Here is a 24,374-nt window from a genome sequence, read left to right as displayed (position 1 = left end):
AAGAGGACAAAAGGAATCGGAGTTTGGGGGACAGAGCTGATAGATGCAACACCAGGCCGTGACAAAGTGCCACTGCTGTCACGTTTGAAGTTACAGAAAAATGCAGCTAAGGGCATTGCTCAAAAATGTCCGATCATATCGGCGGATAAAAAATGTTAATGCGTATGAGGTCACGACAAGATTTACTTACAATGACCATTTATTGAATTTGCAAAGGTTTGACAGAGAGAGACGTGAAAGTGACAGATCTTTTCTTTAAGAGCTACATTCTGCCTGTGAGGACTCACTGAAGCGTTGATAGGCCAGATACTTGGTGAACAATTGCTGGGAACAACTCAGCTTCACGCTCCGTGCTGCAGATGGGTGTCGAGAGCTGTGATAAAGCTTCCTCTGTCAAAACATATTAAGGCAGTGAGCTGGCGCTGCTGTGGGCGAGCTGTCTGTCTGTGCACAGCATAGCCAGAGAGGAGGAAGAAGTCTAGCCAATGCCACTGGCAGGCTTACACACAGGAGTGCGCACACACACGCACACACACACACACACACACACACACACACACACGCCGACTGCTGTTTTGCCAAAGGCTATTAGTATCCATTTTCTGGTCATAACCTTATGCTCTCTTCCAAAAGTGAAAATGTCTGAGGGAATGTTCACTTGTGTAAAGTGAGTTTAGCAGAGCCAGTGGTTCATGCAAAACAAACAAAGAAACTAAAAAAAAAAGAAAAAGCCATCTACGCATCAAATTGCCCGTGACAATCAGTGCTTTCAATCAGAGAGTCTCTGGTGAAGCGTGAGCACTTCAGCATACGCAGAAACATACAGCATTTCCTCATACTACGCCTCCACATAAACTTACTGAGGGGGTTTTCAGGTACAGCTACCATTTCCCTTTGAAAGTTTTCTGAAAACATGCAGGCACTTTTATTAGGCCACAATAAAGGCAAACAGGCCATGTTCAACAGTTTCATGAATAAAACAACTGCTCGCAGCGTGACGCTGTGCCAGAAAGCTGTGGTGGTGTTGTGCTCGTTTGCATAAAAAAGGACCATCAGCTGTTATTTGGCAGCCTGTGCATACAGATGTAGACAGACATTTAATTTTTCTAACTATGTGAACAGCTGTGGAAATTCCTAATTGGATAGTGGCAGAGAACTTTCATCTCTTCTTCAGAGATAACCCCCTGAACAGTCTGAACAGTATTGATCCTTGTACCTCAACTGTTGTTGAACAATGGCCTCACACTCCCTAAAGGCTAAGGTGAGGTTTTCCTATATAAATCAGCAGTGCTGGCTTGGATCAAAGTCAATGCTTTTTGCCAATAAATTGTATCATTTTTATTGCTCGTCATTTTATCATTTGACTCATAGTCTTGTATTGTCAAGATGGTAAACCAGGTTAATGAATTTCAGTGTTACATGCAAATGCAAAATCTAGATTTAAGGTCACGCATTCTTTTTTTCCATCTTTGACTATTAACACACACAAATCATTAGTAATGTAGTTAGAGTGACTAAATAGAGTCTTTCATAGTCCCTTTCATTCAGCACCAACAGCCAGATAAGCTGTCCTTGTGCACTTTAGCCCAGAAAAACACAAATCTAAGCTAATTTAAGCTAACTGTAATAACCAAAATCTCAGGAATTATACAAGGGCAATACTGTGATACTGAACCTCAATGTGTTAAAATTCCCTGACATTCCCTGACAGAAAGGCACACAAACAATGAAAATAGAGACATGAAGCATATTTTATTCTGCTTCGTATTTACAGCTAATATTATATTGGAAGCACGGGAAGACAAAGACTGTATTTAAATGTACAAAGAGATAATTACTAAACAGTGTTTAAGTAAACAGACAGTAGGTGGGAAAACACACAGCACTTGACTGGCAGTCAGTTGTGTTATTAGAAAAGGCTGCCACTGGGCTCTTTACTAAAATAATTCTGCAAATCCGAGATCAGTGAACCACAGCGGCTGTATTGATTATGAAACATTTTGCTGATTACCTTGGCCATGCAGGCAAAACTCAATTGTAGCACAGCAGATAAAAATCATCTGACAGCTTTTACGAATAAACAAATCCAAGTAAGAGACATTAGTGAGTCATAATTAGTCTGTGTTTAAGCGGATTATAATCAAGGCAGAAACTGTACAAATTCTTAACCGTCCACAAAGCCAAGTGAATATTTCACAATGCAAATGCAGCTTCAGTCTTCAGGCCTCGCATATTTACTGAAACTCTCTGAACTAGTGGGTGGAACTGTGTTCTGTGATTCCTGAATAATCCTCAATGCAACGCTGTACGTCTGACACTCACCCAACACACTGGAGCCCCCTCCACGGTGCTGACAACCCCATCCAAATGCCTCCATCATCACAGCTGCTTATTAAAGTCTGACAAGCCAACCCCGCCGATGCTAATTAAGTTGGCAGGAGAGAGCACGGGGGCTTAAACAGCAAATGCACCAGAGATTTCCAGGCACAAAAAAAAGCAATGGCCAGGAGGACAAACACATTCTGATGCGTAAAACAAACCTTATTTTTCTCTGAGCAAACCCTGCATGATAATTCTTCCATTACAGCCTACCTTTAATTGTCCGTCCCATTTGAGCTCTCCCTCTGAGGCTCTGTGCCGAGCTATTGAATGATTTGAAGACCAATACAGCGCTCTATGTCAGCTGCACGCTCATCCCGTCCAGGTACACATGATGCACCACTTTCACTAATACCTCCACGGTGTTGAGGGGAAATAAATCTGAGAGGAATTCACTGAAATGGAACCCCGTCCAGGTTAAGCTTTTCAGGCGATGCCTCTGTTCTCCCCTCATTTTTACCCTTTGCTTGTTCACATCTCAGTTTGTGCTCTCTGGCTGCACAGATCCTTAAAGGAACTTGCTCTTACGGAGTGTGAAAAAAAAACAAAAAAAAAACACAACATGTTTGGGGCCTTTGCTTCATTGTGACAATAACAATAATCCTTCAACCAGCATCACGTCAAAGACACACAGCCACTCTGCTGCTGATGAGAACAAGTCTAGCGGCCCTTAAGTGTCACCCACCCACTCTGTGCTGATGGTGGTGACTCATACCACCTATGGTATAAACTGCAAGCTCTGGTTGCTAAGTGGAACCGTACATGTCACTGCTAACAACACTCGGCCTTTCAAGCGCGTCAGATTTTCAGGTGAGATGATGTTGGGAAACTGTAGGGTCAAAACTAAAGATGTAAAATATGTCAAAAGTCCAAATTGTTTTTCCTCCTTTAACTGAGATGTAGAGGTTATTGTTACAAACTCTAATCCTCTGCGCTGCATGGACATGTGGTACAGAAACACACATCGGCTAGTCTTCGTCCTAAAAGCTTTTTCTTGTAACATTAAAAGTAAAAAGACACTGAAATCCAAACAAGTCCAACCCTGTTTCCAAAAAAGCTGGGACACTGAGTGAAATAAAAAGCCTTTTGTTCCTGCTGGCCCAACTTGTTTGAAACATGTTGATGACATTCAGAATTAGCAGATATTTACAAAAATCAACAAAGCTGATGAGGTAAAAAATTAGATATATTGTCTTGGTTTTCAATTGAGCATATGTCAAATTGTTTTACACAGCGTTACTGTACTCTTCGCACTAACTGTCTCTGCTCTGCAGTGTACAGTAAGACCACTGCTGCTTCTTCACTCAGTGTTACATCATCAACTAGTGATGATGGCTACTTCCCGCCTGGGACATGCAGCTTTAGCCTCAGACTTTAAAATACCAACAAAATAATGTACGCAGACATGAAGTGCATAAAGTATTCAAGGCTACTTCCAGATGACTATTAAAACAAGTCAGCTAGAAACCTTAAACTGTCAGCTGTAGACACCATTTTCAACCGTCCCACGGAGCTAACATAACAGCCAATAAATCTGCCGGGAGCAGTTGTCGCCATCAACTGAAATTTGTAGAATGATACCATGAACTGAAAGATTATATTGAGCTATCTCCTCTACAAATCATATGAACATATCTTAGTTGTTGCCACCCTAAATCTGAAACGAGCAGGGATTTGGATCTGAGCGTGCAGTATGAACATATCCCTAGAGCACTCAGACTGTTAGTCCCCCGTGACTTATTGGACCTAATCATCATCATATCAGTGTCACTCATCACTAGCCTGCCTCCTCTCTCTTCCTTCTTCTTCTTCCCTCCTATCTGTCATCTCCTCCAGCCTACACTTCCTCTTCCTATGGGCTTTTGTGCTCCTTCTGCTCAATCTTATCATCAGTCTCCTAAGCCCGCTCAGATGGAAATCACCCAGGCATCAAATCCCAGCAGATACTTCTGCCACAGAGTCAGTGCAAACAAACAGCTGCTGCCAGTGTCAGTGCACAATTGATGTCTCAGAACAATTCATTCCACCTGGAGCCTTGTTCTGCAATGTCTATCTGGACAGAAAAATATCTATAACGGAGGCCTCAAAGAGAGGCAACAACTCTCCTCTTATCAAAACGTGACATTTTTGATTTGCAAGAAATATGTCGTCACGGGATAGCCTGTGCCTTCAGAAAGTTCAACACCAACAACCTCAACTTAAACAAATGAAAACGACCAGAATCAATCCAGATCAACCCAGAAATGGATTATTAGGGGGTGAAAAACAAGGTTTCTGTGAAGCTGTAACATTGGAGATTTTCACAGCAATGAGTGAATGATCCATGTCGGAGGCTAGCTGTTGCTTGACAGCCGAACACGCGTCAGTGCTGGGTCACCAGTACAAGAGCCACTATTTGACTCACAAGTAGTGTTAAGAGTTGATTCAGTAACCAATTAACACTCATCCTTCTGTCGACATCACTCCCGTCAGCATCCCGTCTTGATTAGAGAAAAAAAACTCCAATGAGATTAGACACACAGAGGAAAGACAGATAGAACCAATTTTCTCCCTGCTCCTCTGTCTGTTTTAAATCCTGTCAGCATGTATTAAAGTGTTTGGTGGTTTGTTTCTATTTCTGATGGCTGCCACCCCCCTCACCACCCCCCCACCCCCGACTGGCTGGCAGACTGAGAAACAAACCCACGTACGCACACTCGGATGTATAATCAGACACTCACAGGTGCACACACTCTCTTTGGCAAGCACATACACAAACACCTGCAAAGACAATACACACTCACTGACACACACACACCAAATGCTTGTCAGACCAATGACTTCAGCGTGATTGCTCCTCTTCAGCACCCACACAGCTGAGCAGTCATTATGGCCCTCTGACACCCAACCCTGAAGATAATGACAGCTCAGGAGGGAGACCCCCCCAGCTTCCCCCACACCGTACACCCACATCCACACCACAGACACAAAGATGAACGGGAATACAAGGACCCACACACTCAGTGCAACAGCACAGAAGGGCTCATTGCCTTAATTTTATTGGAGTAACACACACTGAGACAGAGGCGCATTTTCCCAAGACACACAGTCGCATGGACCTGCACTCGTTCACAGTTAATGAGTGCATTTATTTCACTTTACTACGTGTTCGGGTAGAAGTCGGGTTTTAAGGTTGGGTGACAATGACAAACATACTGTGAGACTTTAGAAATTTATCTTCCTGCTAAGATTTTGCTTAAAGTGAGAGCATTACCACCACAAGAAATACCAGAAGAACTAGATTCTGCTCCACGACGTTATGTGTATTTTTCAGACCTCATCTCTAATCCTTGATTCTTCTTGTGAAACACAGCACAGTTTGATGGGGGACTGTCTCAAGCTAAAAACAGTCAGGAGCCACCGTCTTTGACCATTGTGGGCAATGTTGCAAATCATCAAGCAAGACAACTTCACGGAAATAAGGCATTTTTGTATAATATTTGCATCAATGTAATAAAGTACCTCAATGTGTCTGCCTGGTTATTTTATCTATAAACAGTTTCTCGAGTGATTTTCCAGGAATTTCACTATATCACAGAAGTGCAAGATAAAATCACATACAGTATACCATGATGGAGGATTTCTTTTCCATATCGCCCACTCCCTCGTGGACGTGAAAGCAAAAAGGTGTCAGGATGGGCTGCTGCAAACGTTTGTTTTTGCAGAGCGCCTTCCTAGTTCAAATACAGCTTCCTGTTGACAGCGGTAATGGAGTGTGCACACCTTTATTTCCAATTTGAAATGATATTTGGTTTAGAAAACCAGCTAAAGCGTCTTTGTTACAGCTCGTTTCAGCATCTGACTGCTCTTGTTGCTGTCTTACGAGACTCCCATCTAGCAGTCTTATTATTATTGTTCAGTCAGTTGTCACTGCCCGAGACCTTCAGCCCACTGCCTTTTGCTCTCATAACCAACTCTGGCAGAGGCAAGGAAACAGATGCAAAAGGCCATTAGGGCAGCAAGGGGGGTTGGGTTAGGGTTCTGACTCTCCCTCTGGGAGTTAATTTGTTTAGAGGCTTTACACTCGACAAGGCATAAGGACAGGAAATAATCAACATCACAACCCATGCAGCATGCAGACAATCAACTGAGACATGGAAATTCCCCAAAGCCCAGCAACTGCTTCTGTTTCCACTCCAAAGCTCGGAAACTAGCAATTTTAGAGCAGCACCGTAGCATGCTATCAATAATGGTGTTTCCTTCTGTTGCATATTCATTCATTTCCTAATGAACACTGTGCAGAGGTGTGTGTGAGAAGCTGCAGTTTACAGCTGCTATTTGTTTTGAAGAAACAAAGGCTGCCGTGTTTTTCCATGTCAGGATCTGTGAATTACTGTATATGGCTTTGTGAGAACACCTAGCGTACGCACACACGCGCACACACAAACACACACATGAACGTGTTGGTAGCCCAGCAACAAAGCGTAATTACCCTTTGACATTGAACATCGATCAGCAAATCAATTCACAGGGAACCTATTGGACGTAGCGCACACACACACTGGGAGATTCTTGTATCTCAAGGTTTACAAAACACAGTATTCATGTATGTTAAAAGATAAACCTGATGTTACTGTATGTTCACTGTATTTCCAAGTAATTATATAACTGTATAGTAATGAATACTGTACATCAGTGTTACTATTTGTCTTTGGCTCAAACCATTTGTTATTGTTTATGTCAATAATACTGATAAAAGTGGCATAAAGCTTAAAAGAACAAAGTGAGAAGCATCTGTACTGCAATACCAAGGAATCACTGCATCCCTTGGGAAAGCACAGAGACCAATGTGTGTGGGGGGGAATGGTCAAACTCTGGACCCCTGTTCTAATGTTATGTGAAGACAAACAGCCTTGCATTGATATAAAACATACTGACGGCAATTTACTGTAGAGAGCCCCAGAGACAGAGGCTGCGTGAACAGAAAGATAAAGACAGCGAGAGAGAGAGGACGATGGCAAAACTGAATGTCAAGTTTTCATCCAAAATTCTTGGTTCTAAATGAAATTTCACAAGTGATGTTCACTGGCCATCCATATAACATAGATATCAATCAGCTAATTGCAAAACACAAAAGCCGTCCAGGGAAGGTTATCCAGTCTTTGCTGAAACACGGCGGCTGCTCCGGACAACCGAACGCCTGGAGTCCAGAGATAACGTACACAATGCGCCGTCTGTCAGATTCGACCGCTGACAAAATTGTAAATCAACATACTGTTACAGGTGGGAACAGTTACGCAATTTAGCAACACAAACAATTCAATATGACGTTTGTTCGGTCGTAGAATCTTGATTCTCTGAGTGACAGACAAGGAAGGTTCAAGAGAGAAAGGTGTAACAAAAGTCAGTTCACAGCTCACTCAGGTTAACACAGTTTACGATCCACACAGGTGTGTAAAGGAAAACAATAACAGGATGATTTGGTGGAAGGTGGAAGTTTCACTGGTGAATATCTCAACAACTACAGCATCTCACACAAAACTAGGGGTATTTTTTGGGGGGGGTGAAATGACCCTTTCAGGTGAGGTGAGACCACAGGACTCCCTAAAAATGTGGCTTTCTCGTGGATGGATGAAACCACAGGTTGGACGGGTTTCGCAGGACGTAGTAGTGCTCACTTCAGCGAGCTCTCTGAGTGTCTCAGCCTGTGAGTTAGGATGCTTAAGTGTATTTGGTCTGTGACCTGGGAGATGATGGAAATGTATTTGTTTATAAAAGGCTTCTTATATGATAACCTGCATGCACCTTTTTAAGAATGCAGAACAGAAATCCTGAATTATTTTCATCTGCTGAGTAGAGTTAGAGTGAGTGGCAAAGTACGAGTGAGTTTTATTTCTCAAGCTTAAAAATTCAGCAAACCTGACTGAATAATACACACAAATGCAATACGTGTGTATTATTAATTTTTCCGAAAAGTGACAAGACAACCCAATACGAGCCAATGACAACGTGCGTATGGCACAATCTGTGATGCGGGACGTGAGGCACTGCCCAGTAACAAGTTTTTTAAGGAGTCCCGTGAGACCCCTGCCTTTTCCATCAGTTTCTTGAAAAAGAAGCTTGCTAACCTTGGTCCTTCAGGCGACAGTCTTGGCTGATTATAAATCAACCGCATCTGATATGTCAAACACCCTCAGGCGGCTGCTGATATTAATAGACCTCAACATATCTGGCACAATCTGTGAAGATCCTTTAACAAACAGACTGAAGTAGATGTGGCAATATGGTGAAGCTCAAGGAATGAATCACATGTTAACATCAGATTTAAAGTTACTGACAAAGCCACACTATTAAGCAGTGTTCTCCATTTGCTCTTTGCAAGCCAATACGGAAGTGAGTGCTGATCCTTTAGTGAGATGGCTTCATTACAGCACCATGGAGAGCTCCACAGTACTCTGCTGCGGCTGATGCTCGGCTAATTCCTGCCCTCTTGGGCAGCAAACAGCATCTGCTGGTCTGCCTCTCCAATCGTAGCGATAATTGAACTCTTAGGAGACTCCCAAACACTCCAGCGCTCTCGTGACCACAGCACCAGTCAAGGGCCAAGGGATGAGCTTTTTCATGCTCAGCTTGCCGCAGTCTCAAACCAACTGTCATCTGATTCAAACACAACACACTTCTGCATATTCATTTCTGAGCTTGTCCGTGTTTTTTTCTTATTTTAGTGGATAAGTGACCACACACAGCATCAGCTTTGGCATCAATCCCTTTGAATCAGGGAGGAGGGCCTTTTTTTTTTTCTCTCAACTGCACTAATGTGACAATTAAACGAGGGCAAATTCATCATTGAAGAGGCAGACGTGCCAATTGACGGTAGTCCAAACAGTCAACAGGGCGACGCAGCCATAAGGTCTGAGCAAGTGGAAAGACTTTTTCGCCACAAAACCTCTCACTGCACTGTTTCTATTTCAATTGCTGTATCCACCTACACATAAGACTAACAGCTGAATGCAAGCCCCGCCACATCTCTCGGGGCTCGTCGTGAGAAGTCATTCTGGGAAATGTAGGAAAACAGTACCTCAAGTAAAAGTGGATGAGGCAGCTTAACAGAAGGTGGGAACAGCAATATAAACTAAAAACAGTGTTCCTAGTGTGATTTTGAACATAAAGTAGATGTATGCACGCACTCCTGCACACACATACCATTCCAGCAATATCCCCGGGCAGCCCCTCATATACTGTAGCACATAATCAGTGTTTTTTCATGCTACCTGTCATCATTCTGAAATGTCTGGTCCCCCAGCAGCAAGTCCCTGAAGCGATAGCGAGGCGGAAGAGGAGGCACCTCGGTATCCACCTCTGCCATCTTGAGAGCCGAGATATCCAGAATAACGCCAGAATTGCCGCTGTTGTTCCTCTGCAGGGTCTCAGTGGAGGGCCTGCTGGGCAAGAGAGAAAGCAGCATCTGCTCATCAACATGGCAACTTTCGCACTGTTCTGCTTAAGAGAGCTGGTCACATTGCAATGGTGACATTTCAACACTAGTTAACATAACACGCCTCAGATTGTACATATGGGAAAATAAGTCAATGATGGAAAGGTCCATTAAGGGAGGAGACTTCATGTTATGGGAAATCTGTAGGCAGCTACAGGGTTTATAATAAGAAACAAAGTAACAGACTGTTTGCAATCAAAACGATCAATGTTCAGGGAAACTGCATGTTGTATTGAACTCCAGAGATGCTGATTTATTCATCTGGGACAGAACTGAAAAGCAAATGTGCAAAGAAAGAAAAACCACAGCAAGGAAAACAGACTCATTTTTTTTCTGTTCCATAAATATTGATTGCACTAAACGTGGCACGCATTTATTGAGAGAGAGAATAACTGCTAATGTTTCCATCGTGGGCAATCTGAGCACTGCAAACACTTGAATGAAGATTGTAGCTGAAGTCCTGAGCTGCTCTGAATACAGCGTCAAACACAGCTGCACACACTGCTTAAACATAAATGATGTGATTTGTTAAAGAAATGCTACACATTGTTCAGATTCTCTGAGTCCAAGCAAGTCGTGCATAAAAGTCCGAACCAGATGATTTGATGTAACTGCCCTATTTCATGTGCACCATGTATTATTAAACAAAATAAGATGAACATTTAGAAACGGCATGCATTATTCAAAAATATAAACTGACATTTGACTGAAAGAACAGGTTACTGCAGAGACAAATGTGAAAATCTAAAGCACCTACGAGCAGATAATAGTCTTGTGTATGTGCATATGTTTGTGTGCATCGAGTGCATACAGCATTGGCTACACATTGTGAGTGTGTCTACATGTGTTCCCGCCACGTCACTCTGTGTCATATGTAGGGGAATTAAGTGCTTCAGGAGATTACCTGTCACCATGGGAACTCGATGATCGGCGTGGAGGGCTCATGGCTGCCTCTTGTGGGGGGTTCAAGCGACGGTATGACAGAGCGAGAGGACAGAGAGAGAGAGAAGGAGAAGGGAGGGAAGACAAGGAGGGAGTTTTAACACACTTATTAAAAATTCACCTCTTTAAGACTTAGCAAGGATGTAATGTGATTACATCCACTGGCTGTGTCGCAGCTTAACGCTGCTCAGAGTTCAGCGAGACCTCTGAAATGTGCTGCTGTTTAAACAGAGCAGGATTACCCTGACACACTTTAATGCAGCTGTGCGGTTTAATATTAATGTGCTCATAGTTTCACACATGCCCAACTGATGGTGTTTTATTATGTATAGAGCACATTCTGATAAAGTGCAAGGCAGTATTCCAGGTTGGTCAATTAGCTATTATCTACCTATGTGTTTATTGAACGCACCCTGGAGTATGGGTTTTAATGCGTGCAGCTGTGGTGGAGAGGGTGGTGTTAAACCCATTTTCTGCCCACAAAGCCCCGCAGGGAGGATTTCAGAATAGGACACTGAAGTTTCTTCCACACCTACAATGTATAATGCCTGCCTGGCTGTCTTTTTGACTGAACATGATGGGCTTGAGTGAAACAATGTTGAGTGTATTTCATAGATGGCTTGCAGGTCCAATCACATGATATGTCTGTGTATCCTGTTGAGACTGCTTTGATTTCCCTCTAAAGCTTCTACAGAGGGAACAATAAGTGGGTAATTCAGAGTTGTGTATTTGTGTGTGGTCATCATAGCACAGTGTGGGCAGCCTTGAGTGGACTAATGGCACCCAGAGACATGCTCTCCTTGATTAACAGTGAAAGCAAAGACCCTCAGAAGCAAAGATAGGAAAGAGAGTGGGGAGATGACAAATGAGTGTGCTGGAGAGGAGAGGAGAGGAGAGGAGAGGAGAGGAGAGGAGAGGAGAGGAGGAAAACAGGAAATAAAAGAGCACAGAAGTGTAAAGAACACATTGTCTTCAATGCGCCCTTTACTTTGAGGGACAGGAGAGGTTAAGGAAAGCCAGATGACAAGATTATGAGAGGAAGAGATGATGCTGTCAGTCAACCGTGAAAGTAAAAAATGCTCCTTGTCCTCTATTAAAATACAGAATCTGTTGCCTTTCAAAGCTGACTTAATGGATGAGGCAAAGTGACCACAATAATAGGAAAGAGAATTGCTCGCGGTGGGAGACAGTCTCCACTTAATGGAGAGAATACTGTGGAATCAGACCAAAGAGAGCAGATGGAGCGAGGTAAAATACATGCAGGGCAGAGTTAAAATTGGTCTCAAAAAGAAAAACATACGAGGGCCAAGAGTGAGGACCAAAAACAGGACCAAAATGGACTTAGTCTTCTTCAAAATTATCTACATATTGCAGAAGGCAGCAGGTAGATGTCACACTCAGTGCAGATGAGATTTCCATCAGCAGTCTGTAAACATGTTCTCCCAGTTAAACTTCTCACCTGAATGGTGACAGCGCAAGTTTTCCTTATGGTAACACAAAAAAAGTCATTTGGACGAGGGTTCATCTCTGAAACGCAGCCATCATATTCAAAGAGAGAGTTTCAAGCAAAACATCTGCAATGAAGTCCACCATAAATAGTAACAAAGGGATAAGAAGGACACAGTTAACTCTGAGCACCACTGTAAAACTAAGGAGTGTACGGCTATAGTATCATAGGCCTACTAAAGGATTTAATAAAGAAGATACAACAAAACTCTACCACAGTCCTTAGTGGTGTCATTTAACTTCCTCATTAAGCCAAAATGAAGCCAGTAAGAGTAAGCAGCTTGAATGGCAAAGTTATGACCTGGAGATATAATAACAGACAGATACAAGTAAACTTACACCACAGTCTCTGTGAGTAAAGTCGGTCTTCCTGAAGGTACACACGCTGCATGGTAGACTTCTCTTTCACTTCGGTTACCTGTGCTCCCGTTTCTGGGGGTCCCATTATCGTGAACATAGGCTTGGTGTGGTTAACGTGAGCCTCCATACACCGGCCATGCGGCTCTGCCTGTGTGATTGAGGATGTTTCCCATCAACGCGCCCCTGCGTAAGCTCTGTCATCGTTGAAAAATGGCACTTATAAAGGGGAGGGACGTCGACTCCAGCGGTCAGGAGGTAAACAAGAGTCTAACGGGGTTAGCTGAAGCGTTCGGGTCAACTAAGAGAATCCACTGTACCTCGTGATGAAGAATAATAGTAGCCGGACAAGCTAGCATTCAAAGAGTACTATTTTACTGTCCGTAAGCTCGCGTGGGGGTTATTTAGGTTGATGAGAAAAATGAGTCCCGGTCCTGAGCGCTGATTGGACGACACGCCTTCGACCGCGTTTTCATTTATCGCACACCTGACAGTTCATTTAAATATCAATGCGCGAGCCCCACAACCGGCACCCCTGCCATACTTTTCTCTGTCGCTTAGCAACAACTTTGTTTGCTACTACTACATTGCTTGGTGGAAGGAAGATGAAATGTTATTTTTTTTTTTTTAGTCGGATGCTGTCGATTATAAACTTGATTTCTCTCTTGCCTTCTTCTTTTTAATTAGCTGGCATCCCCGTGTACCTTTTCAGCTGCTCTTCCATCACAACCCCTGGTCTGCAGTCACTGTAAGTACCGCTTCTCATTCCTCCGTTGCTGTCTTCTGCCGTATAACATTGGCTAACGCATCTAAAATTAGGACGTCATGTAGCTAAGCCCTGCTGGCTTCCATGCTTTCCTGTCAGCATCAGCATCCTTTCCTCCGCAGAACGAGCAGGAGGAGGGCGCTCCTTTCCCAACCTGGAGTCACCTACTGGTGCCTCGCCATCTGCCGGACAACTTTGAAAGATTTCTGCTGAGGAAATTGATGGGTTTGATGCTGACAGAAACTTCTCATAAAAAAAGGCTTTTAGGGAAATGAATAAACCTAAGAATAGATTCTGCAATTGTGCATCGTCATGCTTTTGCACGGCGCCTGTGCCAAATAATGTGTCACGCTTTAAGACTGCTTCTCCTGTTTCATAAGCCATTAGTGTGAAATGGTGGTGTTGATCCAGTGTATGTACACTGTATGCACACTGGATCACTCAGAGTCATCTGGTGGTAAAAGGTGGAAAGTGCAACTTTGCTGCTGTACTGTGACTGAAGAAATGAACCAGCGTAGCTATAACACCTACATATCAGTCAGTAAAAACAGTGCATCTGTCAGACCAAGGATTTCGATGGCTAGTATAGACATTTGAAATAAACAAACAAAAAAACATTGCATTTAAATGAGATCACAACAGTCTTTATTCATTTGTCTCAGAATTTCTCAGTATCCAACATTAATGATGCAGCATACACAGCACATGCAAAGTCTTGGCAACTTCTAGAAATTCACAGTCTCTCACTAGGCTATGCATATTTTTCTTATGTTAAAACATACCTGGAACAGCTCTCTCCTCTGCTATCTGCCTCACCATGGTCCCCCTCAAATTGAAAAAAATATTCATTCTGTGTGCTCAGAGGGACGGACGGGAGACACCGCTGGCTCGTGTGCGTCTCTGGAAAAGACGTGTTGCTCTGTGTGCGTTCCTTGCGCTCAGCCCATTATTCTCCAGGGGATCGAGCTCAGAGCGTCATCATTTTAAAGCCCACACAGCCACTTATGCTTTCCCATGCCAGCAGTCAGAACTCACTCTCTCGCTTATCTCACTAAGGATCTTGATTCCCACATATTCCTTTTCCACAACTTGATCCAGCTGATTTGGTTGTTGCACGAACCGTTCTGTGTTTGCGTTGCCAAATTGTTGGATGTTTTCACAAGCATAAATAATGAAATAGGAATAAATTGCTTACGGTCAAGGCTGAGTTATTGAGGGCTATTTACAGTATGATAGCATCGCAGATATTCACAGAGGCTGATGAACACACAACATGATGAACATGGGCATTTGAAAGGAAAAATACAATATTATTGTAAGATGCGATAAATGAACTGGAGCAATTCAGGAAAGCTCATATCATTTAACACGTCATTACTCTATATCATTGGGCTATTTTATCAGGATATGTGACTGTCATTTTGAAAACATTCGGTATACTTTCTCCACTTCCAACAGCCGCCTGAGTTTCTCACCTTCAAAGCATCCTTGTACAATCCATCAAGGTTAAAACTACTACTTTCATCAGAAAGTGATGTGACAAAAGATCTTGTCACTTACAAATTCTGCACTTTCCTCAACCAAACACCTGCATTATTTCCCTGAATACCTATTGGCTTACCGTGCTAATAGATCATTATCTGATTGTTATATCTCCCAAATATTAATGTCAGTATCGGACTCAAAAAATCCGTTATATCTGTTTGGGGGTGAAAAAAATACAGCCTGGAATTTATCTGCCACTGAGTCACATCCACAAAAGAGGTCTGTTTTGTAAGCTAGACATAAAAAGACCCATAACTTTAATGGTAACCCAGGAGCCTGTAATGTAATGCTCGCAGTAATTTTGCAGTTGCCAGCTTTGGCTAATGCAGCGATGTCTCATTTTGGATTGAACTCTTCAATTATTCAATTATTATGCTGCCTGACTCGAACCATGTAACAATGCATCCTGGGGGCTGGCGCACATCCATTAGGCCAGTTCTCTCTAACACCTCTGTCCTGCTCATATAATGCGAACATTGTCGAGTCTCAGCACAACACAGCCACTCTCCCTCCCGGATGCTTGCTCTTCATGCTTCCAAAGTGTCTAAAAACAGATGGAGAGGGAAAGACTCAGACAGTGGTGCGCTCAGATTCAGTCAGCAGCCTGAAGGCATATATAATATATAGGAGCCTTACACGGTGCATGAATCACAAAGTGACTCTATGTATTAGTCTGGCTGGGAGCAGCAGACTTTCTTGATATAAAGTATTTCTGTTCTAAGCTTGAAATTCATTTGACAACTGTATCATAATGGCTAGCGAGACAGTGATCTGTAACATTAATTAATGTAATATTATATCTTAATTTGAAGGAGTAGGAGTAATTACTTGGATGATGAGGCTATTGTCTTTTTCTTTGTTCATCATATCACTTTTTAGTAAATGACTCGGATGACTTTGACCACAGAGTCAACATTTTTTCCTTTTTGCAGAGTCTGCACCGCACTGCACCCTGTGGAGTTTCACAGTATGGCTGGAAATAATTGTGACTTTTTTCATCCTCTTAAGTGTCTGATCTGATTATACCTACAATTATTTATGTTATCCAACTCACTCACACTCTTTGTTGTCGAAATTATAGCAGAGAGCCAAACCCCATTGCTAAAATGCAACCTTGATTCCAAAAAAGTTGGGATGCTGTATAAAACACAGATAGAACAAAATGCTTTTTGACAAATAACCAACTGACAATATAAAGATAATATATTTAATGTATTGAATTTGATCAACACATTTCAAGTTGGGACAGGAGCAGATAAAGACTGAGAAAGATGTGGAATGCTCCAAAAAGACCTGTTTGGAACCTTCCACAGGTAAACAGGTTCACTCGTAACAGGTGATAGTGTCATGATTGGGTATGAAAGGGGCATCCTGGAAAGGCTCAGTCGTTCACAAGCAAGGATGGAGAGAGGTTCACCACTTTGTTAACACATAAATGTAAATGATTTCATTCAGTTTTTATTCACGTTTCACACAGCATCCCAACTTTTTTGGAGATTGTGGGTTTTGGCTTGGTTATCTCTGCACCATATTGAGTTTAGTATTTGAAGTACAAAATGTTTCTCTGCCAATACATTTCCTCATTGTGGCTATCTACTGTGAATTGATTGAGTACAATAGTGATTCAGGTCATGGCCTCTTTCTGAAAGCATAAAGGCGTTTTATGCTTCCTCCAAACCACATTAACGGGGAGGGGAAACAAAAATATGTTAGAGCTTTGGGCATTATGTGAATGATGAGTAATCATCTGCAAAGCCAAGTTACAAAAAAGTGCCACAGCAGTGAGCACTAAGCAGCGTCGAGGAAGTCACAGCACTGGTTTTCCTCTTACCTCCATGAGTTGGTTTCATGACAGTACGCTTCTATTGTTTTCAGAGTGGTGACACCATCAAAGCCCCCTACAGCCAGCAAGGCACCGTTGAAGACTACGAGGGACATCTGATTATAAACAAGAGTGGGTGAGAGAATTCTTTAAAATTACATTCACTAATGAGTTAAACAATTCCAATGTGCCATCATGATTGCCATGAAATTTTAAAATAAGATCATCCTTTTATTTTTTTGTAGATGTTCATGGTGCCCAGACACTGATTTTGGTGATGCCCTGAATTTCCCTCTGGCACCACCGTGAGGTCTGAGTGAAATGTCTCAATAACTACTGGATGGACTGCCGTAAAACTGATCTAGCGCCATCATCAGGTCAAACTCATAAATAGATAAATGTTTGTTGGCAAATCTCATGACATTCCTCATCTGTACTTTGTGCTTAGTGCTAACTGGCAAATGCTAGCATGATAACGTGATAGAGTCAGATGGTGAACATGTTAAACATTATTCCTGCCATTCCATCCATGACCAGCCGGAAGAAGACCAAATTACCAGCGTTTCCTTCACTGATATGTTCTTGTGTAGAGAAAAATTAGATGATGGCATCAAGAAATAGTAATGAGACCCTAAATCTCTACTGAAATATTTAAGGTAATGTGTTAAGGAAAGTAATGTCTTTCCCTCAGTCACGTCAGCAGTATTTCTTCTCACTGTCATTTGGATGTAAAAATAAACTGGACCTTAAATCAGCTGGGAGCCCCAACATCTGATTTATCATAGTGATCCATTACTCACGTTGTCCCTCTTGCTCCTCATGCGTTTGACAGGAGCCCACCTCATGGTGTCCGGGTTAAACCTTTCGGCAGCACAGAGCTCCAGGTTTAGCTCGTCTTTGCCCCCAACCACATAGATTTGTCCAAGGTACACAGCACAGCCGGCGTTCTCCCTGGGACTCAGCATGTGGGCGCATATCGACCAAGTACCGTCTTCAGGGTTGTATCGCTCCACTGGGGAACATTTAGAGGATAGCAGAAGTCAAAAAAGGCCATGTACACCATATAATACCCAACTACACATACCGTATGAGTAACACTACCTTACAGACAGGTAGTGTTTATATTTCTGTCCACGAGTGTCCAGGGTATATAGATCTGTTTCATGTTTAGATGTACAGAAAAAGTCAGAGACAAAAGAATGCAACATACCAATGATATAAAAAGATTTCTATTTATTGTGTAAAAAAGTCCAGTGGAAATAATTGAAAAATAATGTAATTTCCAAGAATTTTCGTAAGCAAGGAGCGTCAACTTGATGGGAACCAAAAAAGGTTGTGGGAATTTTACTGACGTGCACTTCTCATGGACTGAAATAGTCTGTGACAAGTGTCAGCACAACATAACCCTTGTTTATCTTTGGCAAGGTCAGGGGGCTTAAGAATGTGTGTGTGTGTGTGTGTGTGTGTGTGTGTGTGTGTGTGTGTGTGTGTGTCTGTCGGTGTGAATATGGGCTACTCGCACAAAATAAAAGGTCAATCTAGTTGTTATGAGTGACTTAAATCCTGTCACATGTCAAAAAGTTGTCAAAGAAAGCTGAGTTTTTTTTTTTTTTTCAGTAGTGGTGGGAACAAGTCAGTTCACAAAATGCCTTCAAGCACAAAAGAACAGTCAACAGTTAACGATTGTATCACTCTTTAAAATTTCTTATAATCTATGCCGGCTGTAACAAGTCTCACTGACACTCAAAAACAGAAAAAGCACCGGAAGACCATTGAGCATACATGTATGTAATTACATTTTAAATTGAGTTCTCCGGCAGGAATTGGAAGGAGAAAAATTGGAAGACAAGGATTTGCAGGGCTGTTTTGTTCGGTGTCATTGCAGATTGAATAACTATGGATTTGTGGCTGTTGGTCAGACAAAACAAGCAATTTGAAGACCTGAAATTGGGCTCTGAAAACTTACATTCACAGACCTCAGATTTAAAAATGAATTGATGGATTAAGGGATGACAGAAATAATCTTAAATTCCAGCCTTTTATGAAACACTGGCTGAATGTGTGAGTGCCCGACGTTTCACAGCCTCACCTGAGCTCATGGCCGCATCACCATCACTCCCTCCGATCACATATATGCGACCCTCCAGCACTGCAGCCACTGCTCTGGCGCGTCTGGCCAGCATTGGTGCCTGCTTGCTCCACATGTTCATTTTTGGATCGTACCTAGAACAATGAAACAAAGGTTGGCAAGACCGCTTTAACAAATTGCCTGTCAATCACTAATGTTTCTGCATAACTCAGTTTATCATTTCTTTGTTCCTTCCTCTGAGTCAGCCACGTCAGATTGCTTTCAAAGTAATGTGAGATGTCAGGTAAGTGAGATCGTTATTACTTTCATTCTAGATGTATGCAGAGACACAGCCCACTCGCTCCACTTCATTTAATGTTCATTTTTAAAAGGAGGTATGTTTTTGTTTCATCAAGTAGACTTAGCTAAAGCTTTTCTTTTGCACCAGATGGAGGAAGGAATGGAAGAAAAATGAGAATGCGCTTTAAACATATTCATTTTATGTACAAAACCCAAAGAGCAACCCTTTGACTGTGGGAATTTGTTGGGAAAATATCTTTATGTCTTGAAGACATGAAGTCTCATTTGATTACAGTGTGTATTAAGAGGAGTCACAGTTAATGTTGTCAGATATTGATCTTTTGTACCACTCACGCTGCAGTACCTCTCCACAGTATTTACGGCAGCGATGCCGTCGTACCCTCCAATAGCGTACAGGTATCCGTCCATCGCCACCAGACACACTCCGCTGCGGGGGCGGCTCAAGGGTGCTACATCTGTACTCCAGCTGTCTGTGTCTGGGTTGTACCTGCCGTGATGGTGGTCAAGGAGCGGGGATGTCAGAGTGAGGAAATAAAATCAGGCGATGGTAATAACAGATTGAGCAGAACCAAAGCAGACATAAGCTTTTGTAGATTTGTACATTTTTCAAGTGTTTTGCACGGCTGCAATTGTGTGCTTTTGAGGAACACATTCACACGGAGACAGAGTATGTGAGTCGTGTGGGCATCCGTGTAAACATCTGCCAGAGTGGGTCCTCTCCACCGGAAGGCTATTAGAAGTTGTTTTCTCTCTATTCAAGGCCATTAGATGAAAACCTGCATCCCCCAAAGCGACACTTCTCATCTAATTGGCAAATCTTTGCTTGAGTGGGAAGTCAGAAATTCCCTTGAAATGTCACAACAGCGCTGCAACTGCCCTTCAGAGCTTAGGTAACCAAAATGAGGGCTTGCTGGTTTATTAACAGCTGATCAGTTTGGAGCAGGTCTTTTCGTACTGGTCTGCAGCCTGCCCGGGGATGATCATTATGGGGTCAGCTGGCAGTTAAGGAGGGGCTGTCTGTGGGAACTGGGATCAGAGCCAGCTCCTTCGAGACATCTGATAGAGTAGGAGGAGAGGAAGAGGGAGAAAATGTGCTGCAGGAGCACAGAGTTCTGTGTGTGTGTGTGTGTGTGTGTGTGTGTGAGAGAGAGAGAGAGAGAGAGAGAGAGTTTATTTTTTACTTTCTCTGCCAACGAGGACTAGATACCCTGGCAACATTTGAAGATGAGGGAAATCCCGTAAATTGAAGATTTGGGTGGTCCATTGCTCAGTAATGATGGCTTCAGGTTGCAATTTAGATTCAATGTCAAAAGGCCTACATCTTATTTCTGCCTTAAGGCTGACCTCTACTGTTCAGTGATATAAACTACAGCAAATACATACACAGCTTTCTTTCCTCCACCACACCTAATGATGAAGGCCAGTGAGCTCAGATGAAGTGCTTGTAGCATCAGCTTATTATTCTAGTATAATAGTAAATGTTGGGGTAACTAGTATTTCTTACAGAGGTCTTTCGGGGGTTAAATGACATGCCTCCTGGATTATGTTTTCCTCTGTGTTTACTGAATATATCTGTAATTCTTCACTGTTAGGAATATGAAAAATGGCCACACTTTACATCCAGATGTTCCTCTACAGTCGAGGTTGTGGGAACTCATCCAAGTGCCATAAAACCTCGTCTTTTTGGTCTATATGTTTTGTGCCTTCAGTGTTCTAAAGTGCTGCGGCTATTTTGGTCAGAGCTCTCATGAAAAATAGATTTTTAACCTCAGTGAGGCCCCTTTCCTGGTTAGATAAAGTTATGCAAACACTAGGACAGAGGTCCATGTACGGTAGCTCCCCGGTTTGGAACTTAGGTCATCTCATGCCACAGCCCATTCACCGCCACCCTCTATCCCAGTGTCAGCACTCAGCACCAAGCCCGCGAGTCGCTGACTGGCATCTACATGACATTTACATGACTTCAACCTCCACACATCAACCTGGGACCGGGTGGAATCCTCTGAAAGACCCTGACTGTCAGAGCCAAGCGGCTCTTGCTTATTAAGAGATGACTGGTATTTCAAACTGTCGCCATCAGCGCCAGCATGCTTTGCTCTCACTCTCTCACGCTGTGATAACTGGTGTGAGGTAATGAAATGTCACTTTGAATCATCTTATTACCAGACAATCGACACAAACCAAAAGGAACAGCTTCAATCACAGCCTCCCATGAAATCAGCAGTCGGATGTTTGCATTTAACTGGAACATGAAATTCAGCAGAGCATGTGACAAAACAAACAATGGTGATGTGAGGTTCAAGTGATAATATAAGGGGAGAGAATTTGAACTTATTCCACAGTGTGACATTTTGAGATAAATATGACTGCAAAGTGAAGACCCCTGAGCACCAATTCTCAGTTTAGACACGGCTCTTTCTCACCTCTCCACACTGCTGTAACATCGGACTTTATCTTCTCCACCCACTGCGTAGATCTTGCCCTCCAGTGTGCCCACAGCCACGTTGCCACGACTGTTGACCATGCGTGCTGCTGTTCTCCACTCATTGTACTCAGGACAGAACTGTTCTACCAAACAGGATGGGTCGTCCTTGGTCCATCCCCCGACTGCCAAAACAGAACAGGACACTCATTGTTTTATTATGTTTGCCATAAAAGGAAAATACATCTGTTCTTACCTGAAACCGAGTATTTAAAGTGCAAACATAAATGCCACTAATGTCAATCCACAACAGACGGCAGCAAAAAAAAAAAAAAGAAAAAAGAAAAAAAAAAAGCTCTTTTTATAAAAATGTTCTTTCACAGAACTTCCTGTTCTGGCTTCTTTTCATCTTATCTCACTCTTTGCCTTTCTCTATATGCAGTAGAAGCAGTAAACAAGGCAAATTTAGGCAAAGATCCAATAGTATTGAGCTGTTTTGACTGGTTTCCATGGTGATCCTTGGCAGAAAGAGGTGTGATCCAGCAAAGTGAAAAATCGCCAAAGTGAACTCAAACTTATGAGTAATTTATCAGACTGCAAATGAACAGATGGGTGACAAATGAGAAGAAAAACCAACATTAAGTGTGTTATAAGGTGTTGAGCCTCATGAGCCTCCATCATGAGCCTCCAGTGCAGCTTCAGCGCTCTTTGGCTGAGAAGTAACAAGCCTCTCAGACTCTTCCAAAGTATATTGCTTCATATTATGTTTTGATCATTGTGGTGGAGAGTGCTGTCTGACACCTTGGTCCAAAATCTCCTATTCTTTTTCAGTGGGGTTGAGATCTGCTTATTGCGAAGGCCATAGCAATGGGATGCACCATTGTTCTGGATCCTTTAGATGAAGTTCTAGTTCATACGGAGGTGTCATGGAGTCAGTGTCTGTACAATAATGATTGGCTGAGAATTTCCTGGATGTGGGACCTTTAATAACTGCAGTCTAGATAATGGTGTAGGACCTGGACAGGAGACTGAAGTTGTGTGAGAATTAGCCATCCAGCTGCAGTGGAAGAAAAAGCAGCAGAACTACACTGAAAGTACTTCACTGTCCATGTCTGGGTTTCACTATTATGTCTGATGTTTTTGGATTCATATTACTGCTGCATTCTTGTGTATATTAAGCTAATTTTCATTACTTCATATACTGTTGTGTAGTTTTAATCTAGAACCATTTATGTCTAAAAAGTCAACTTTTCAGGAGCCCATACAGCAGCCCTGTTTTCAGCTTTGAGATTAAGCATTTTCCAGCTAATCCAAGAGAGTTCTGAATGGTTTATTTAGTTTAAGAAGTCGCTAGGAGAATTCTCTAAATGAATACTTAATCCTTCAGTTTATCGGAACCTTTCAAATTGAAAATCACCAAAATTGGAGATACACAGTTTTCACCGGACAGGAAAGGTATGAAAAATTGTACTCTGTTTACTGTTTACTACTAAAAACTTAATCTGCACTTTAAAATCACAAAACTGTACTTGTCAGATATGCACCAATGCAGCAACTGACCCACAAACATCATGTCACTGAAGTCTGTGGGGGGAAGTCTGCTGAGCTGTCTGCGAAGGGAGAGGGGGGTTGTCATGCGGCGACAGCGGGGGGACCTTCCTTTCCTCCGTTTAATCAGTATATGGCGGGGCTCTGGTTCCTGCAGGGCCGCCCTAAAACATACAATGAGGGAGTGGACATGAACAAATTGCAGTGATTACAAGGTCACAGCCTGTTCTCAAGGCAACTATTCAGCAAATGTTATGATTAAACAAATTTAGAAACGTTCAACAAACGATTGGGGCCTAACGGGATTGTAGGTCCCTCTCTATCTTCACATGCACATCTCATTTAAAATTAAATATGAACTTATCTACGCAAATGACCTCATTGATCACTGTGGAAATATGTGATGCACAGTCGCATCACCTCACACTGTTTCCCCCAAGTGCTAATTACATTGCAGCAATTACACAAAGGATGATTCATTAATTCAAATGATGTAAAACACACCTCATAGTCAGCCTTACACCTCTTAAACATACCAGCACAAAGGCTCTAAATCAGGATTAATACTCTTACCCTTGATCATTGTACACTCCCATGTTTTATCTGCACGGCGCTTCACTCTGGGTCTGCAGTCAGGATTTGGACAGATGGGTCTCTGGCCTCCTGTGCCTTATCAGTGCACGCCACCCTGTTCCCTCTCCTTAAACGTCGAGCTGTCACAGCTTTCTGCTCTCAACGACGCTGTACTTGACCACTCCAAGGAGTCAAACCTCCTCCTCTTACCAACACCACCAATGCTCACACAACATTCCCCAATGATTCATCCCACCATCCCTGCATCCTGAAACCCAAGACTCCTCATACACACCCTGGTTTGAGCTTCCTTTTGACAACTGTCATGCCAAAGGAATTGTTGACATGGGCTTAATTTTAGGCTCAGATGAGACTCCATCGGTGTCCTGTAAGATACTGTGTCATTGGTGTAAGTTTTAGAGCAGAGGCAGGCTACCATGTGTCGTGGAGGGTAAGAAGATTTCCTTCCAGTAACCAACACTAGTCTTGTACTTGTACTGTAAAGGATTTCCCCTCTTTTTGAGTGTGGATGCATCATTAACATTCGTCTTCATCATTTCGCATTTTCACCGGAGGGGTCCGGATATCTGTTACTGTCTGACCTCCCTGTGTCAGCTCCCTCCTGCAAACCTCTCGCCCCTCCATCGCTTC

At 42.7% G+C, this 24,374-nt stretch overlaps 2 protein-coding genes across 15 annotated transcripts in view; both read right to left on the bottom strand.

Annotated features, from left to right (window-relative positions):
• The window catches only part of kcnt1b (potassium sodium-activated channel subfamily T member 1b), a 67,295-nt gene extending 52,930 nt beyond the window's left edge, over positions 1 to 14,365 (bottom strand). For 5 of the 14 annotated variants that reach the window (XM_076731966.1, XM_076731969.1, XM_076731979.1 and 2 more), the window contains exons 1-3: positions 14,207 to 14,360; positions 10,758 to 10,806; positions 9,630 to 9,800 (exon numbers count right to left, since the gene is read on the bottom strand). In XM_076731966.1, coding sequence (XP_076588081.1) covers positions 9,630 to 9,800; positions 10,758 to 10,806; positions 14,207 to 14,273 — 287 coding nt within the window. In that variant the 5' untranslated portion in view covers positions 14,274 to 14,360. Of the gene's footprint in view, positions 1 to 9,629; positions 9,801 to 10,757; positions 10,807 to 12,640; positions 13,027 to 13,362; positions 13,545 to 14,206 lie in introns of those variants that run through there. The other 9 variants (XM_076731967.1, XM_076731984.1, XR_013077220.1 and 6 more) reach the window with 8 other exon arrangements.
• Positions 14,366 to 15,455: 1,090 nt separating this feature from the next.
• Positions 15,456 to 23,238, bottom strand: LOC143320667 (uncharacterized). Its single transcript, XM_076730503.1, has 7 exons — positions 23,163 to 23,238; positions 21,604 to 21,787; positions 19,524 to 19,667; positions 18,881 to 19,014; positions 17,592 to 17,803; positions 16,801 to 16,907; positions 15,456 to 15,513 (listed from the first exon to the last, which is right to left on the bottom strand). The coding sequence occupies exons 1-7, from the start codon at positions 23,236 to 23,238 to the stop codon at positions 15,456 to 15,458; spliced, it is 915 nt and encodes a 304-aa protein (XP_076586618.1).
• Positions 23,239 to 24,374: the final 1,136 nt, after the last annotated feature.

Source organism: Chaetodon auriga, chromosome 5, assembly GCF_051107435.1.
Source record: "Chaetodon auriga isolate fChaAug3 chromosome 5, fChaAug3.hap1, whole genome shotgun sequence".
Lineage (NCBI taxonomy): Eukaryota > Metazoa > Chordata > Actinopteri > Chaetodontiformes > Chaetodontidae > Chaetodon > Chaetodon auriga.
Note: the sequence above shows the minus strand (reverse complement) of the source record. Positions and strands in the feature narration are given on the sequence as shown.